This window comes from Archocentrus centrarchus, chromosome 14 (genome assembly GCF_007364275.1).
Source record: "Archocentrus centrarchus isolate MPI-CPG fArcCen1 chromosome 14, fArcCen1, whole genome shotgun sequence".
Classification (NCBI taxonomy): domain Eukaryota; kingdom Metazoa; phylum Chordata; class Actinopteri; order Cichliformes; family Cichlidae; genus Archocentrus; species Archocentrus centrarchus.
The window spans coordinates 669,818-687,142 of NC_044359.1; the positions used below are offsets into that span (position 1 = coordinate 669,818).

A 17,325-nucleotide genomic window follows, 5' to 3' on the forward strand; every position below is an offset into this window, starting at 1 on the left:
CTGATGTTAAACATGTCTGATTCATGGACACCTCCCAGCAGACCAAAGCTCAGTCAGGATTTTACTGGATCAGCAGATTTCTGAGTCCTCCAGTTTCTCTCTTTAGATTTCACCCCATTCCTCACCTGCAGAAGCTTCCAGAATCCTGGACTCCAGTTTTCTGCGAATCCTGCCGAACATCAGGTCCTGGAGCGATCCTGAGGGTGCAGCTTGGCTCTGTGCTGCCGCAGCTCCTCCCTGCTCCTCCCTGCTCCTCCCTGATCCAAACAGGTCCACCACAGGCTCCTCCCGAGCTCGGATCTCTGGACCCTTGTGCTGGTCTGAAGGAGTCACATTAATGAGAATTTATTTTCATTTCTTTTCGGTCTTAAAGGAAAAAGCACAAACCCAAATATTTCCTGTGACAGCAGAGAAGGAGGAGGGTAAGCCTTCATCATGCTGTACGTTAAATTCACACTGCATTAAAATACCTCAACACTCTCAGTGTCTCATTACAGAAATATCATTAAAACATCTGTGACTGAGAAGCTGCTCAGCTTTGGTCACGTTTTAACCAAAGGAGCACCATTCCTCTGATGGAGCTGAAGGAGAGTAATGAATAAAGTAATGAGTTCCTCTCCAGCACATAGTCTGAGCCTGTCTAATTTCTGCTGATGAGGTTATGAGCATGTTTTCCCAGCTGCGCTCCTCCATGATAATGAGCTGCACGAGTCCCATTATCACGAAAGCTTTCCTGGTAACAACATGTGGCTCATGGATCTGGAACCTGGCCACACTCAGACTGTGGGGCTGAGCAGCACTGGAGACACTGGTTTTACTGGAAATCACTGCCTCCAAAATAAAAGCTACACATCCTAGGACAGCTTCCTGTGAAATGAGCTGTTAGCGCCACCTGCTGGTCAGACTGTGAACAGCAACATCAAACAGCTGGAAAAACAAACTGCTGCCTGACTGACCTGTGGATGACTGCAGTATAACTGCAGCTCTGCCAAACTCAGCGTTTTATTACAGTAGAATCCTTAGAAACCGTTACATGCTTATTAGGACTCTTCACCATTAATCAGCACTAAATTATTAAAGTCTTGAAATGTGAGCGAGTACTGTTATATAATAGTTATAAAACAGTTTACTGCTTTAAACAGCAATAATAATGCTAAACAGTCTGAGCCTGTCAGGATAAACCCGGGGCTGCAGTCTGAGCCTGTCAGGATAAACCCGGGGCTCGTTACCCTCCTCCCTCCGTCCTTGACAGCCAGAGGAAGCTAAGATGGCGGCCGCCGCGGTGAGGAGCCTGGGCTCTACTCTGGGTAAAAACCTCCGAGAGATCCGCCTGCACCTGTGCCAGACCTCTGCGGCCAGTAAGGGAGCCAGGTGAGCTCAGAGCCGGCCTGCCGAGGCGGGAAGAGCCGGTGATTGTTTTACAGAGAGGTCATTAATGAAGGACAGCTAACTGCTAACGGCTAACAGCGCGGATCCAGGCTCCGCTCCGAGGTTCGGAGGTTCGGACTCTCCGGCCGGCAGCAGGCTGCCCGCCAGTAGCGGATCTAGGATTTTTCTGAGTAGGGGGCCATCGAGGGGCCAAGTATTGTGGTAGATGTGGTGATAAATGGACCAATAAAAATTAAAGCCATTACATTAAAGTTATGGTAAATCTTATCAATATGAGGTGTAAGAATTCAGTGAACTTATGTGCCATTTCACTAAATAACAATATCAGACATTTCATAGATTACAGCATTTACTGTTGCTCTCCCTAAATGATTTCTGACCTGATGAAGAGGGACTGGAGGTGTCCTGCTCCTGACCAGCCTCTGGTCTGCTGTGTCCTGCTGCTCTCTGCCTGCTCATCTTCAGCTGCAGACTCACTCTTCTGCTCAAAAACTGCTGAATTCCCTCCTGAGACTGACCCTTTCTTTTCATATTCTTCTCTGTCACTGCCAAACTTTATAGTTAATGTTAACACACAAATGCAAATTACAAAGAAGTACATGAATTAGTGAAATGCTAACATTCATGTCCAAACACAAGAATGCCCCAGTTAACATTACTCTTAACTAACTTTGCTTCTTAATTTAATGTTTATCAGACTTCGCTGTGACAGCTGTGAGTAAAAAGGGATTTATGACTTATCATTACCAACAAACTCCTCAAAATCTAGACTGGCATCAGTTGTAGGTTAAAAAACTTTCTCCACAAGATCGTTCAAATCTTTTTCTTCTCTAAGCTTTATTCACGCTGGACGTTCCTATTTGGCTCATTAGCGCTACTGGTGTTTCAGCATGGAATTGCATTCACCTATAATTTTATCTTTGCTCTCAGACAAAGGAGAGATGAGTGACAGGACAGGGGCACTTCAGGGGGCCAATCAGATTTCAGATGGGGCCAATACCCCTGTGGCCCCGCCCCTAGAACCGCCAATGCTGCTCGCCCTCTCGCTCCTCAGTGAGGGAGACTAGGAGCTGACAGCGATTAGACGACAAGTACGCACTTTGTGTCCTTTTATCTGTGATATGAACTGATACAAACAGCAAGTTCAGCCTTAGAGCCCAACCTAATTCACAGCCGTGAAAATCGCTTCCTTTTCTCATGTAACACACATGTAATAACTTACATGTAATAACACGTAAAAAACTTAATGTTGAGATGGCAGAGTCACGTCCTTCTGCTGCTTTCGTCATGCGTTCTTGGTTCGAGACCTGCTAGCTTGCGGGTTGTACCCGTATTTTGGCCAAGCACCGAGTGCATTCACGGTGGAAAAACCGCTGAATGGTTCAAATATTGGCACCGGAACCCCGTCGATGGAAAAGCGGTCAGAGAGTTGGTTTCATCACGACCTCAGTGTCTTCACACAGCCTGATGTTCAGGAGGGTCTCCTGCTCCTGTAGTGGTTCCTGAGGTGAACATTGCTACAAGAACAGATTAGGAACACACTGAGGCCTGCTCTGAACATTTTAATGCTGTGGACTGTGAGAAGGACTATCCAGTGACCTCCTCTGGGACTGGGCCTGGTTCTGCTCAGATGATCGTGGATCCCTGTCTGTGGGGCTGAGCAGCATCAGCACATTGATGGGCAGAGGAGGAGTGAGGAGCTCGTAAACGTCTCCTGCTGTCAGGAGTCACGTCATGGTGGAACCACAGAGACCAGAGAACTTCCTCAGAGCTTTGTCAGATTAAAATATATCTACTCACTGTCACACCTGTAACCTGCAGAGTCCGGTCACCCTGGTTCTGCTCATGAAGCTCCTGTTGCAGGTCCTGGTCTGACCTTGCAGAGCTGATCCAGGACCAGCAGCATGGAGGAGGAGATCTGTGTTAGAGGTTCTAACAGAGAGCATCCTTCCCACAGTGGAACCGGGAGGTCAGAGCACAGGTGAAGCAGTATGGGAACGTTCTCCTCATTGAGGTTTGAGGTGTTTGAGGTGAGTGGCTCTCAGAGCAAAGAGAACCTCTCAGGTCTTTTTCAGTGCTGCTCACCTGCAGGATTTACCTGCAGCACTTCCACAGAGATGTTCTGGATATCTGTGGAACAGAACCTTGTCTCACCAGGCCAGCTACCAGCCAGTGGCCCGCTACGTATCCCGGGTCCTTCGCAGTCCACGAAGACAGCAAAGGCCGGAAGTGAGCGGCTGTGAAATTGGACAGTCTAGCCTTCATATCAGCATCACCTACCCTCACCTCAGCGTAGCTCATGTCGCCTAGAATCCGTGACAGTGCAAAGCGCAGCTGTGTAAAAGCAGCTGGTTAAACGGAGAACGAACTTTTTCTCCTTTTTGTGGTTTGATTTTAAGTCTTTAATTCTAAATAAGCTGTTAAAACAAGCATAACACATTTCAACACCAAGGAATACAGCTGAGAGAATGATTAATTTCCAACTATATTAAGTTAAAGTTAATGTTGAATAAAACTATCCAGTTATGATGCTTAACTTTAATTGTAGCCAAACCGATTTGCTGAGGAACAAATGAAACAAACCAAACATCAGCTGTTCGAGATCATCTGAGTGAGTTATATCTGTGCTTAACTTCCACTCAGCAGTGAAAGCCAGCGGGGTTTGAAAAGGATGTGTCGGCAGTTGGACGTTCTCTCCGGCTAAAGCTCGCCTCGATAGCCCGGTCAGCTGGCAGCTAGTGAGGCGAGCTGCTGGTAGAGCAGCGGCAACGGACAGCTCTGAAAACAGCGGAGCACTTTTTGCAATTAAGCGATATATTGATAAAACGAGCTGATATTTGAGGTTTACACATTTACATTCTCACCTGAAAACATCTTAAAAGTTTATTTTGTGTCACAGAAACAGTTATTTTTCTAACTCTTTGGCCGCTCTCCTCCGCCATTGATGTATTTGAGTTTTGATGCGCAATGAATCATGGGATATGGTAGGCCAGAAAGGATACACGGACCCATCCTTCAAATTCGAGAATGAAGGACGCATTCGTTGACCGAATTTGAATTTGCACAGCCTTCGTTGCCTCACTGTGACGTAATTGGCCTACAAATGTGGCCTTTGAAGGATGCGGCCCCTGAATTTGGACTCAGCCAGTGTGTTTATTTAGCATAAACAGGTGTAGGTGCCGTGTGTATGGCTTGCCATCTGTCACTACCTTGTCTGCTTGCGTTGGTGTTACTATCAACACTTGTTTTTCAGAATTTTTATATCAGCACTCTACTGGTCTACGATCGCCAAACTCTTCTGGATCTTCGACCCCTGGCTGAGGCAAGAAACTTTGCCTCCGGTTCTGTCTGAGGTTCAGGAATACCTTCTCTGCACTCTGGCTCCACCTTCCCAGAGAAAGCGCCACCGTTCCCGTGAGAGATGGAGCGGTAGGCTTGTGAGGTTGAAGGTCTGCTTAGCGCAGTATGCTGAGGCGACTGAAAGAAGTTTATTCTGGTGCTCTCGTGAGCCTGTCTACACCTGGTTGGTGTTCCAGCGGTCGTGGCCTCGCCACTTTTCCTCGTGTCACTCCAAGCAGCAGGGAGTGGATTTGAGGAATCTCCGGGCTCTCTGTCGGGGTGTTTGCAGTACTAGCATCCCGGCCCCGCCGGTTCCTGTTAGGATTGACTTGGTAAATGCTAGATCCCTTTCAAATAAAACTTTTATTCTTAAGGATTTCTTCACTTCAAATGGATTGATTTCCTTTGTGTGACGGAGACCTGGGTGAAAATAAAATCCTTGAGGTCTTTCAATCTGGCTTTAAACCTCTTCATAGTACTGAATCTGTGTTGCTGAGGGTTTTTAATGATATCCTTTTAGCTACAGATGCAGGAGACTACGTGGTTTTACTTCTCTTAGATTTGACAGCCGCCTTTGACACTGTGGATCATAGTATTTTAATTTCTCATTTAGAGCAGTATGTGGTTTTCCAAGGCACTGTCTTAGAGTGTCTTAGGTCATATTTGGCTGATAGGTCTTTTTATGTTAACCAAGGCGATTTTAGATCATCCCCTGCTCCTTTGTCATGTGGGGTGCCACAGGGTTCGAAACTTGGACCTCTCTAGTTTTCTTTATATCTACTCCCCCTCGGCTCCATCCTTAGAAAGCATAAAATTGCTTTCCATTGCTATGCGGATGATACACAGATTTATATGCCCCTAAAATGCAAGGAAGCCAACTCTGTACAGATTTTAATTAAGTGTCTTGATGAAATTAAATCTTGAATGGCTCTAAACTTTCTTCATTTTAAAGAAAAAAAGACGGAGGTGATTGTTTTTGGCCCTCGTACCACTGGTGGATCTCCACCCGTGGACCTGGGTCCATTATCACAATATGTGAAGCCGTCTGTCACAAATTTGGGTTTTATGATGGATGAGAGTTTTAAGTTGGAGGGTCAGATCAGTGCAGTGGTGAGATCTAGTTTCTTTCATTTGAGGCAGCTGGCAAAGATAAAAAAAATATTTTATCAAAAAAACACTTTGCAGAAGTGATCCCTGTCTTTATCACAGCTAGGCTGGATTACTGCAACGCTTTGTATGTTGGTGTTAGCCAGTCTTCTGGACGGGATCACGGCAGAGGGAGCGTATTACTCCTGTTCTATCCTCACTGCACTGGCTGCCCGTCCATTTTAAAGTTCTTTTATTTGTTTTTAAGTCATTACATGGCTTTTCCCCACCTTATCTCTCTGACTTGCTGCACCTACATGCTCCTTCCCGGTCACTCAGATCAGCTGACCAGCTCTACAATGATGCGCCAAGGACACAGCGGAGGCTCAGAGGAGACCGAGCCTTTGCTGTGGCAGCTCTTAAAATCTGGAATTCTCTGCCATTGGGCATCAAACAGGCCTCCTCATTGGCCAGTTTTAAATCTGCTCTTAAATCCTATCTTTTTCATTTGGCCTTTGACTAGTATGAGCTGCTGTTTTTAGGATAAACTGTGTATTTTATTGTTATTTATTTTATGTTATCTATGTAAAAAAAAATTTTTAATTACCTTTTTAAATTTTCTCTTGTCCTGATGTGTTTCATGTACAGCACTTTGGTCGGTGTTACTGTTTTTAAAGTGCTTTATAAATAAACACAGACCGATTTCTAAATTACCATTTCTAACTAAGATCTTGGAAAATATTGTGTTGTTGAAAACCAGCTTATAGACTTTTTGGAACAACACAATATTTTGGATAAATTTCAGTCCGGTTTTCGTAGAGTCCATTCTACAGAAACAGCTCTTCTTAGAGTTTCTAATGATATTCTGTTACAGAGATGCAGGAGAATGTTCCGTCTTGTTGATGTTGGATCTGCAAAAATGCGCGGGTGTATCAGGATCTGCTTTGGACTGGTTCACCTCATACTTGTCGTAACAACGCTTTCATGTGGCTGTTTCTGAGTTTATGCTGCTTACGGTGTCACCCGAGGTTCTGTTTTGGGCCCTCTATTATATTCCTGTTATATTTGCTCCCTTTAAGGCATATCCTTAGCACCTTTGAAGGAATATCATACCACTGTTGTACGGATGACATCCAGTTGTATATTTCCTTCAGGCATGAACATGTTTCAAAGCTACAGGTGCTAATAATGTGCTTAGATTCCAATAAAAGTTGGTTGGCTGACAATTTTCTCCAACTTAATGAGAATAAAACTGAAATCCTTATTTGTGCTCTAGACAGATCTGTCCCTAATATAATGGAAGCCTTGCTCATTTTGCTAAGTCTTCCATAGGGAACCTTGGAGTAACCTTTGATTCTGCCTTTACTTTAGACACCCATGTCAAATGCTCGGCACACTCTTGTTTCTACTACCACCTAAGGAATATTGCTAAGCTGGATTCCACTGAACTTGAGATAGTTATTCGTGAATTCATATCCTCAGGTTTGGACTACTGTAATGCATTGTTTACCTGTCTTATCAAACATTCCCTAGAACATTTACAGGCTGTCCAGAATGCTGCAGCAATGCTTCTGACTAAATCTTCTAAGTACTCACATGTCACCCCGATACTGATCCAGCTGCACTGGCTCCCCGTGAAATTCAGAATTCAGTTTAAAGCTGCCCGTCTCTGGAACTCTGTCCATCTGAGAGCGGAGGGTCCAGTGACGTCTTTTAAAGGACTTTTAAAAACTCATCTTTTTAGTTTTGCATTTGTTTGTTTTCCCTTACTGTGTATAGCTGATGTGAAGCACTTCGTGACATCTGTCTTGAGAGGTGCTATATAAATAAAGTTTTACTTACTTTATAAATAAATGTGGCTTGGCTAAGTGAGGCTCCCTCTGTGAGGTCAAAGGTCAGCTGACTGTCCCGCCCTCCCCCCTGTGTTTCAGAGACTTTGTGGAGCAGAACTATGTGACCCTGAAGAAGTCCAACCCAGAATTCCCCTTCCTCATCCGGGAGTGCTCCGGAGTCCAGGCCCGGCTCTGGGCCCGCTACGGTGAGCTCGGCATCATGGGAGAATCCAATCTGATCACCAGTGTGTCGATCTGTTATTGATCCTGTTGTTATCAACCTGTTATCCATTTGTTATAGATCTATTTTTGACTCTGTTATCGACCTATTATTGACCTGTTTTTGATCCTGATATTTTGACCTGATATCCATCTGTTACAGATCTGTTTTCAACCCTGTTATTGACCTGATATTGATGAGTTACTGACGCTGTGTCGATTGATTCTTTGTTCAGATTTCGGGAAAGAGACGAGCGTCTCCGTGGAGGACATGTCAGCTGATCAGGTGGCCAAAGCTCTGCAGACTCTGGCTCAGTCCAAACCCTAGACCCCACCCCCCATCTGAGCTGCAGTGGTTCAGTCCATCGACTCACCTTTTTTTCTATGTTTTCTTTTTCCTGTAAATGTGTTGATGTGAATAAAGTGAACCTTATGAACGACTCTGCTTCAGAGGCTTTTACTGAGAGGTCACTGGCTTTAATGGTTATCAGCAGGGTTCAACTGGGTTAATTGGATTTAAGGAGGCTCACGCAAACACACACCACAACACAAGGATGTTGGGCTGTGTATCTGCGTTTCTTCATATGTGTGTGTGTGTGTGTGTGTGTGTGTGGGGGGGGGGGGGTGTCGGGTGTTTTAATGAGGGTTTGTGGGGTTTATTTGGCTCTAACTGCTGGATTCGGTTGGAGACTGTTGGAGCAGCTCTGTGGGTCTGCAGATGAAGGTGGAGCAGCTCCAGCTGGTCCTGGAGAACCTTCAGCTGTGACTCTGCTGACCTGCTGGGGGCGCTGTGTGAAACCATCAGAGCTGAAAGTGAGGAACAGTCCAGCCGTTAGAAGCTCCCAGAATAAAAACACATATCAAACCAGAAGAAAAACGCATTTGCATCATAAAATCTAATAACACGTATTTCAAACTCTACATGAAAATGATCATTAAACTCAGATTTTTGTGTTACTGTTTACTCTGTCATTTGTGATAACTTAGTTTTTTAAAGACGCTTTCTCCGCGGAGCTGCGCTGTCTCCTCCCCTCCTGCAGGAGGCGCTGTGTCTGCTGTGTGATTAAAGCGGAAGTGACGCCGAAGCCTCGCGGATATACGCAGAACTAACCTGAAGCTAACCTGAGGCTACTGGATCGGATCGACCTGCAGCGGCTCAGAGGAACCGAATACCGAACCTCAGTGTTACCCTTAGACCGGATCGGTCTGGATCGGGTTCAGGCCGCAGGAGGAACAGCTAACCGCAGAGATGCCTGAAAGTAAGCGTTGTCTCCGTGTTAGCGCCGTTAGCCGTTAGCAGATGTGGTTGATGAGAACAACAATAAAAACCATAATTATTAAATGATTAAATGAAACGCAGCTGTGGCTCCGCTGGGTCAAAGGTTAACCAGGAGAAGCCTCTCAGCAGCTGTTAGCCGTTAGCAGAGCTTCTGTCGCTGCGCCACACCAGACTCCGCTCACATTTCTGCCGCTTTAAAGCTGCCTTGCACATCGGCAGAAACTCAGCGCTGATGAGACGCTGTTGGTAAAACTCCAGCACAGCGAAGGAGCCCCTGTTCAAGTCGGCTGAGCCGGTTCATCCCAGAAATCAGAGTTTCTGTTTTTACTGAACATCTGGACTGAAGAGCAGAGCTGCAAACAGCTGTGTTCGTTTAAATAAAGTTATTGTACCCGGATACAGGCAAACCTTCAGATGTATTTTAATGCTCTCTGATTGGAATCAGTAAAGCCTGATTGATTATAATTGATCCCGATTGTTCCTCAGATCAGGCTGCAGCTGACTGTCTATCAATCAGTCGATGAGCTGATCAATAAGATTATGGAAATTGGTGAAAACTGTTCTGAGGTGACATCTGCAGGTGTCCATAAATAACTTAAACTCACAGGAAGCAGAGAGTCTGTCCTCTAACACCTGTGAGCGCGGCGCCCCCTGCTGTCTGTCCTCTAACCTCTGTCTGTTTCCAGCTGAGAGCTACTCCAACCCTCTGGCTCCTGAAGGCCACGATGTGGACGACCACCGAGCTACAGCTCAGTGAGTCTCACACACACACACACACACACAGATACACACCCTTTACTGCTGCTGTGCTCCAGTGTGTGTGTTCTAATGCGTGTGTGTGTCCTCAGGTCCAAACTGACCAATGATGACTTCAGGAAGCTGCTGATGACACCGCGGGCGACGCCCTCCTCGGCCCCGCCCTCCAAGTCCAGACATCATGAGTGAGTGATGTCATAGAGGAGCAGACAGGTGTTTACTCAGAGCAGATGTTACAGTTTGATGTTTTTATTTCCCAGAATGCCGAGGGACTACAACGAGGATGAAGACCCCGCTGCGAGGAGGAGGAAGAAGAAGAGGTGGGTGTTGATTGGCCGGCTCGTCTTATTGGGTTTTTCAGGAGGTCAGAGTTCACCTGAAGCCCACAGAGGCTCGCTGAGTAAAAGCTGGAAGCTGAGACACATCACAGGATTATTGTTAGAGGGGATTATCCCGGGAACAGGTGGGAATATTCAGGAAGGAACGTCTGATTGTTCCGAGGAATAATTTTGGGATTTGTTCTAAGAAAAATCTGTTTGGAAGATTTAAAGAAACATTTTTGAATAAATGATCAAAAACATGTTAAGGAGCCAATGAGTGGGAAAGGTTTGACACAGATTAAAGTTGGAATACTTTGGGATATAAATTGTAGACAAAGTTGGAAAATAAGTAATCAAATCTATTTAAATGTGAATAAAATAAAGTGAAAAGTTTGGAGTGTTTTGGGGAAATGTTGGAATATTCTGGGAGAATGGGGGCGGACTGGAGGCCGTGACGCTGTCCGTGGTTGGAAGGTGTTTTCAGTAGTGTGATTACTCTGGCCCTCAGATCCCGGTTACTGATCCCTGATCAGATGTGATCACTAACAGCTGGTTGTGGTTTGTTGCAGTTATTATGCGAAGCTGCGTCAGCAGGAGATGGAACGAGAGCGCGAGCTCGCCGAGAAGTACCGAGACCGAGCGAGAGAGCGGCGAGACGGCGTCAACAAGGACTACGAAGAGACCGAGCTCATCAGCACCACGGCCAACTACCGCGCCGTGGGACCCACCGCCGAGGCGTGAGTACGATAACCGCACAGTCGCCGAGCGAAACGCGCCATCAGAGATAAGCCGCTGAGCTCTGAGCGCAACGCCAACCCTGATTTAAAAACAGTTTGTTTCAGGGAAACAGCTGAAACATTTCAATCCTGAATCAGAGGAAAGAGGTTTTATAGAGTTCATGTTTTAAATTAAATTTAAAGTTAAATTTATTATATTTCTATTGTTGTTCTATTGTTGCTGTAAACCTGTGAAGAGCAGGAGCTGAAGCTGAGCCTGTCTGAGGCTGCCCCCTGCAGGCTGCAGGTGTCTCTGCAGGTCTCTGACAGACGAGGCTCGAGGTGACACTTTGATGTTCCTCAGAGATGATTCACATCGGGGTGTGTGTGTGTGTGTGTGTGTGTGTCAGTGATAAGTCGGCGGCAGAGAAGCGGCGTCAGCTGATCCAGGAGTCCAAGTTCTTGGGAGGTGACATGGAGCACACTCACTTGGTGAAAGGTCTGGACTTCGCTCTGCTGCAGAAGGTCAGCGGCTGCAGGCATCAGGAGAATGTGTGCAGGCAGATCACCTGCTCACCTGTTTACCTGTGTGTGTGTGTGTGTGTGTGTGTGTGTGTGTGTGTGTGTGTGTGTGTGTGTGTGTGTGTGTGTGTGTGTGTGTGTGTTACAGGTGAGAGCTGAGATCACCAGTAAGGAGAAGGAAGAAGAAGACATGATGGAGAAGGTCCAGAAAGAAGCCAAGTAAGAAACGGAGAAACAAACCATCTGTCCCTGAATCAGTTTCTGATAGATGATCAATAACTCACTGAGACTCACCTGTCTGCCTGACCTTTGACCTCTCACCTGTCTGCCAGGAAAGACGTGGAGCCCGAGGAGAAGATGGAGTTTAAGACGCGTCTCGGTGAGTCCTGATCGCACATGGTTTTGAGTAAAGTTGAGGACTAAAATGTTGTTCTGGAGTGGAATCGTTTAGGAGGAAAACTGGGAACTGAGAAAAAGAAAGGTTGGAGGTGAGAAAAGTTGGAATTGCAGGAGAAAGTCTGGAATAGTTTGAGAGGAAAAGTTGGAATATTTGTAGTGAGGTGAAGAGTAGTTTGAGAATATTTTTGAGTTGGAGCCAAAATACTTTGAGGGAGCAGAAGTCTGAATATTTGGAGAGAGTCGGGAATTTGTGGGGGAAAAGCGGAGAATCATCAGAGAAGCTCGAGATGACTGAGAACAGCTGGAATATTCAGGCGGGTCACCTCAGGGTTAACATTTTGAGGGGAACGTGAACAAATTCAGGGCCGTTGTAAATGTTTTGGAAGAAACGCATTTGTGAAGTCCTGAATGTTCTCCGAACGTTCCCGATGCCTCCGTGTTCTCCTCAGGCAGGAACATCTACCGCGTGGTGTTCAGGTCCGGAGTGCCCGAGAGGAACGAGCTCTTCCTACCCGGCAGGATGGCGTACGTGGTCGACCTGGACGACGAGTTCACCGACACCGACATTCCCACGACGCTGATCCGCAGTAAAGCCGACTGTCCCAGCATGGAGGTGAGGAGCGCCGACGGGAAAGTGGAAGTTCTGCTCAGAAGGATTTAAATGCTGCAGAGCGCCATGACCTGAGGTTCTCTGTGTGTTTCAGGCTCAGACCACGCTGACCACCAACGACATCGTGATCTCCAAGCTGACTCAGATCCTGTCCTACCTCAGACAGGGAACCCGACACAAGAAGATCAAGAAGAAGGACAAAGGTGAGGCGTGCAGTTAACCCCCAGGTGATGGAGACGTTTGAGGAGGAGGAGCCAGATGTTCTCCAGTCTGTGTGTCAGACTGCTGCTGTTTACCTGGAGAACACCGGTCCTCCTCCATCATCATCATCATCATCAGCCTCCTGTGGTAATCACAGCTGAGCTCCAGCAGCAGTCTGATCAGTGTGGGGCTGATCACGGAGCTCTGCCTCCTCTGAGACAGGACTGAGCCTTTGACCCTTCTGTTTGTGTTTCAGGTAAACTGGACGATAAGAGGGCTCCTGAGGCTGATCTGAGGTCAGTTCACTCATCATCACTCCTCCTCATCAGACTGTTTCCTGTCTCAGAGCTTTGGCTGAGCCTCTGTGTGTGCGTGTGTGTTTCAGCATCTTCGATGACATCGGTGACTACATCCCGTCGGCCAAACCCACCAAAGACAAAGAGCGGCACAGAGAGCGGGAGCGGGAGCGGGAGCGAGAGCGAGAGCGCGAGGACGAGGCCAAGAGCCGCAGACACAGCTACTTCGAAAAGCCGCGAGGAGACGAGCACCAGGTCAGAGGAGGAGGAGGAGGGTGTTTGTGCTTCATCTTTCTGTCTGATTCTAACTGTGTGTCTCTGTGTGCAGGTGATGGAGGTGGACACAGGTAAGCTCTTCACTCCGCCTCACCTTTATCACACCATCATGCTGGTCAGTAACGAGTGTGTCCGGCAGGTCCTGGATCAGTCAGAGACCAGATCAAGATGATCAATGAGAAGTTTGCAGGAGCAGCAGGCAGCCAATGGCAGGGCCAGGAGCCATATCCTTTCTTATGATTGGACTCCTCTGAGGGGGTGGAGCTTACTCTATCACAGTGTTAACCTATTACCTCCAACATGAAGCAGGTTCTCGCTCTGAGCTGGGTTTACCTGTCCACAGGTAGAGCTGCTCACAGGTGTGTGTGTCCGAGCACGTGCTCACCTGTTGGCTGCTTCCAGGTCAGCTGTTTGGATCTCGTTACGTTCTCTGGATGTTCAGGGCTGGCACACCTGCTCCGTTCAGGTGATGCGTTCCCTCACACTGACGCTGATCACCTGTTTGGTCTCTGTGTGAAAACCTCTCAGTGGGAGGTCTGTGGTGATGTCAGAGCTCTCAGCGTGTCTGCTGGTTGGTCGCTGGAGTCATTCAGGCTTTGGTCACCTAGGTAACCCTCTGTATCTGCCATGAGCTTTGAAAGTGGATGTGAGGGGCGGAGCCAACACCTGGATAATCCAGAGCGGAGGGCTGACTGAAGGCTTTCTGTAAACACGCCCCCTGCAGGCCACTTAAAAGCCTGCAGGTTAAAGGATTTTCAGTGTAGTATTACTATACTGCAGTACTCTGTGTGGTATTACTGCAGCATTTGTCCTTAACCAGTGTGTACTGGTTCTCAGAGGAGAGACTCCAGTAAAGAGCAGCTGGGAGATTTCTTTGGAGGATCAAACTCATACGCAGAGTGTTACCCTGCTACGTAAGACACACACACACACACACACACCTCTAATGTTCATACCTGCTCTGTGTGGTGTGTTTGTGACTGTAAATCTCTGTGTGTGTGTGTGTGTGTGTGTGTGTGTGTGTGTGTGTGTGTGTGTGTGTGTGTGTGTGTGTAGAATGGACGACCTGGCCGTGGACAGTGATGAAGAGGTGGACTACAGTAAGATGGACCAGGTAACGCTGACTCCTAGCATGCACTGCAGCTCATCCCCACACAGCAACGCAATGAAGTGGCTGATGTGCGTGTGTGTGTGTGCGTGTGTGTGTGTGTGTGTGTTTCAGGGCAATAAGAAGGGTCCTCTGGGCCGCTGGGACTTCGACACTCAGGAGGAGTACTCAGATTACATGAACAACAAGGAGGCGCTGCCCAAGTATGTGTCAGTGTGTCCCTCAGCTGTGACTGACAGGCAGCAGCCTGTGTGTCTGTGTGAGATCACTGTGAGGTTGTGTGTCCCTGCAGGGCCGCCTTCCAGTACGGCATCAAGATGTCTGAAGGGAGGAAGACGCGCCGCTTCAAAGAGACCAACGAGAAGGCGGAGCTCGACCGCCAGTGGAAGAAGATCAGCGCGGTGAGACACACAAACTACACACACACAAACTACACAACATGCTGCACACACAGTCAACACTTACCAGCAGACATCAGGTAACACCTGTAAATAAAGGAAACAGCACAAACATGTAAAGAAAGGCGGAGCTGAAGGAGCTGTGTGTGTTTCAGATCATCGAGAAGAGGAAGAAGATGGAGGCTGACGGGTAACTACTTCCTGTTTACCTCCTCAGCCAATCAGAAAGTAGCAGTCTGACTTTATTCATGACTTCATAAAGGAAGATAAACAACCTGTTTTCTAACTTCCCAGGGTCGACGTGAAGAGACCAAAATACTGAAGACCTCCACCTGCAGACCCAGGATCTGTATTGATGATGTAGTGATTAGAAACATGTAAATGTGCAGACCCTGTGAGGTCAGAGGTCACTGACCCTGATTAGTGTGTTATTGTTTGTTATTGATCAGCTTGAATAAAACTGTGTTGTGATCGAGGTTTCTCTGAGCTCCCTGAGAATGATCAAACCTGTCCCACCCTCTGACTCCAAAGGGCCAATCAGCAGCCAGACCACGAATCATCTGGGAGGGAGGGGGGCTGGAAACTGCAGCACTCTCGCACTTCGGCGTAAATGGGGATCGTTTTTAAAACTTTGAGTCTGCATGCTAAAAAAAGATTCAGTTTCTGGTGCATCGTTCTCATGTAAATGAGTCTTTAATATCAGCAGGTGTGTCTTACAGGTGTGTCAGTGTGGTGCTGCTTACATTTAACCTTCCAACACACACACACACACACAACACCAACTCTAGATCATCTTAATGGTGGAAGAATGCTAATCTAAGAAGCTAATATAACTATATTTACTAGCCAGCTGTACACTAATAAACTGGAATGATGACATCACAGACACTGATTGGCAGATGGTGGTCTCAGGATGGCGAGCACGTGCAGCAGCTGCTTCATGTACGATCTTCTTTCCCAGCTGAGGTTTCCTTCCAGCAAAGGTCACAATGTACTCGTCTGACCTCCGTCTGTGTTTGAGGTCTGCACACCAGGCGTTCGTGTCAGAGGTCATCACAGATCCTGGAGAACGGTTTAATGAGGTTCACAAGCAGAAGTCCATCAAACTGATCTGAACTTCACCCTCAACCTGGATCAGAGCAGATCAGTGAGAGTGCTGTTTTTAGACCAGGTACCCTGCTGAGTGTGTGTGTGTGTGTACAAACAGCTTGTTTGTACTAATCAGTGTTTGTTGATCTCATTAAGCATCCTCCTCATTACAGGAATCGTTAACACCTACTGTAACGAGGAGACCGCAGCAGCTCGTTAAGAGATCAAACTCTTTGTTGTTGTTTGTTTGGCATCTTTGGATGAATTCATCCCCAAATTAGCATCAGAGAGGCTAACGAGAGGCAGCTAATTCCCCTCAGAGTGTGATGGACGGCTGGACTGATGAATATGGACCTGTGTGCATCTCAAGGAGCTAACAAGATGTTAATGAGGCCCCGGAGCCCCGCCCACTTGAAGTTCTGACAGGAAGTGGTTGTATGAACATCAAAGACAAACTTTGTCTTTAATTTTTTTTATATTTATGACCTGATTTATTAAGAGGACCCGACTTCAAACTCTTTAATTTAATGATCAATCTTCTCCTCGTTAACTTGTTAAACTCTGAGCTCCGGTGTGAGCAGCCTATCCGGACTCAGCTGTTTTCATGTTACTGCTCGCACCCTCGGCCCCATCAGGAGGAGCTGCAGGCAGAGTGAAACCTGCAGCACTAACATGAACTTTAAAAGGTCAAATCAGCAGTGAGCAATCAGGGAGAGCAGGCGGTCTGTGTGACATTTACACTGAATATAAGTTAGTTTAAACTAAAAACATGAAACCTGCTCAGCTGACTGCATCACACACACGACACACTCCTCTGCATCCTCCGAGCTCAGCGGCACAGGTCTGAGCTGTGGTGGTTACTGAGAGCTGGTGAGAACAGGTTCTCTGAGTGAAGGTCCAGCAGTGAGCTTCAGTGTGGGAATAATCAGCACTGCATGTATATTTCACTCTGGTCCATCATAAATGTGTTCATCGGTAATCACCGGACTTTGTTTCTTGTGTGACAGACAGGTTGGGCGTGGCCGGCTGCAGCTGTGAGTCTTTCCTGGTTTCTTTGAGCTGATTCTCGTTACTGATCGTTTCTGATCACCGTGGTTGGTGATGGGGCTCAGACTGTCCTCAGTAACACAGATCATTCCTGATGAAGCAACACAAACGAGCCTCAGACACACACTGATGCTCATTTCTGATTGGTCAACCTCGCCACTGTCCTGCTCTGCTGGTGATATCATCCATCAGTGACAGAATGAGTTGGCCAATCAGATACCACCACGCTGGCTCCAAACACAGCAGGTGTGTGTGTGTGTGTGTGTGTGTGTGTGTGTGTGTGTGCGCGCGCGCACGCCAGTGAGGCGAAAAGGTGACCCACAGTCCTCATTTACTTAACTGGGTCACCATAGGAACAAGGTAGCTGTGTGTGTGTGTGTGTGTGTGTGTGTGTGTGTGTGTGTGTGTGTGTGTGTGTGTGTGTGTGTGTGTGTGTGTGTGTG

General features: G+C 47.1%; 2 protein-coding genes across 2 annotated transcripts; both read left to right on the forward strand.

The window, feature by feature from the left end:
* Positions 1-1,216: 1,216 nt before the first annotated feature.
* ndufa2 (NADH:ubiquinone oxidoreductase subunit A2) lies at positions 1,217-8,305 on the forward strand. Its single transcript, XM_030746251.1, has 3 exons — positions 1,217-1,371; positions 7,746-7,852; positions 8,102-8,305. Exons 1-3 carry the CDS (start codon positions 1,268-1,270, stop codon positions 8,191-8,193), a joined length of 303 nt encoding a protein of 100 aa, XP_030602111.1. The 5' UTR covers positions 1,217-1,267; the 3' UTR covers positions 8,194-8,305.
* A 633-nt stretch (positions 8,306-8,938) lies between these two features.
* ik (IK cytokine) lies at positions 8,939-15,232 on the forward strand. Its single transcript, XM_030746222.1, has 20 exons — positions 8,939-9,124; positions 9,831-9,897; positions 9,993-10,085; positions 10,161-10,220; positions 10,790-10,957; positions 11,347-11,461; positions 11,607-11,677; positions 11,791-11,837; positions 12,307-12,470; positions 12,562-12,670; positions 12,925-12,964; positions 13,054-13,219; positions 13,293-13,311; positions 13,380-13,464; positions 14,068-14,154; positions 14,297-14,354; positions 14,463-14,551; positions 14,641-14,749; positions 14,902-14,936; positions 15,041-15,232. The coding sequence occupies exons 1-20, from the start codon at positions 9,115-9,117 to the stop codon at positions 15,066-15,068; spliced, it is 1,620 nt and encodes a 539-aa protein (XP_030602082.1). The 5' UTR covers positions 8,939-9,114; the 3' UTR covers positions 15,069-15,232.
* The last annotated feature ends 2,093 nt before the right edge of the window (positions 15,233-17,325 follow it).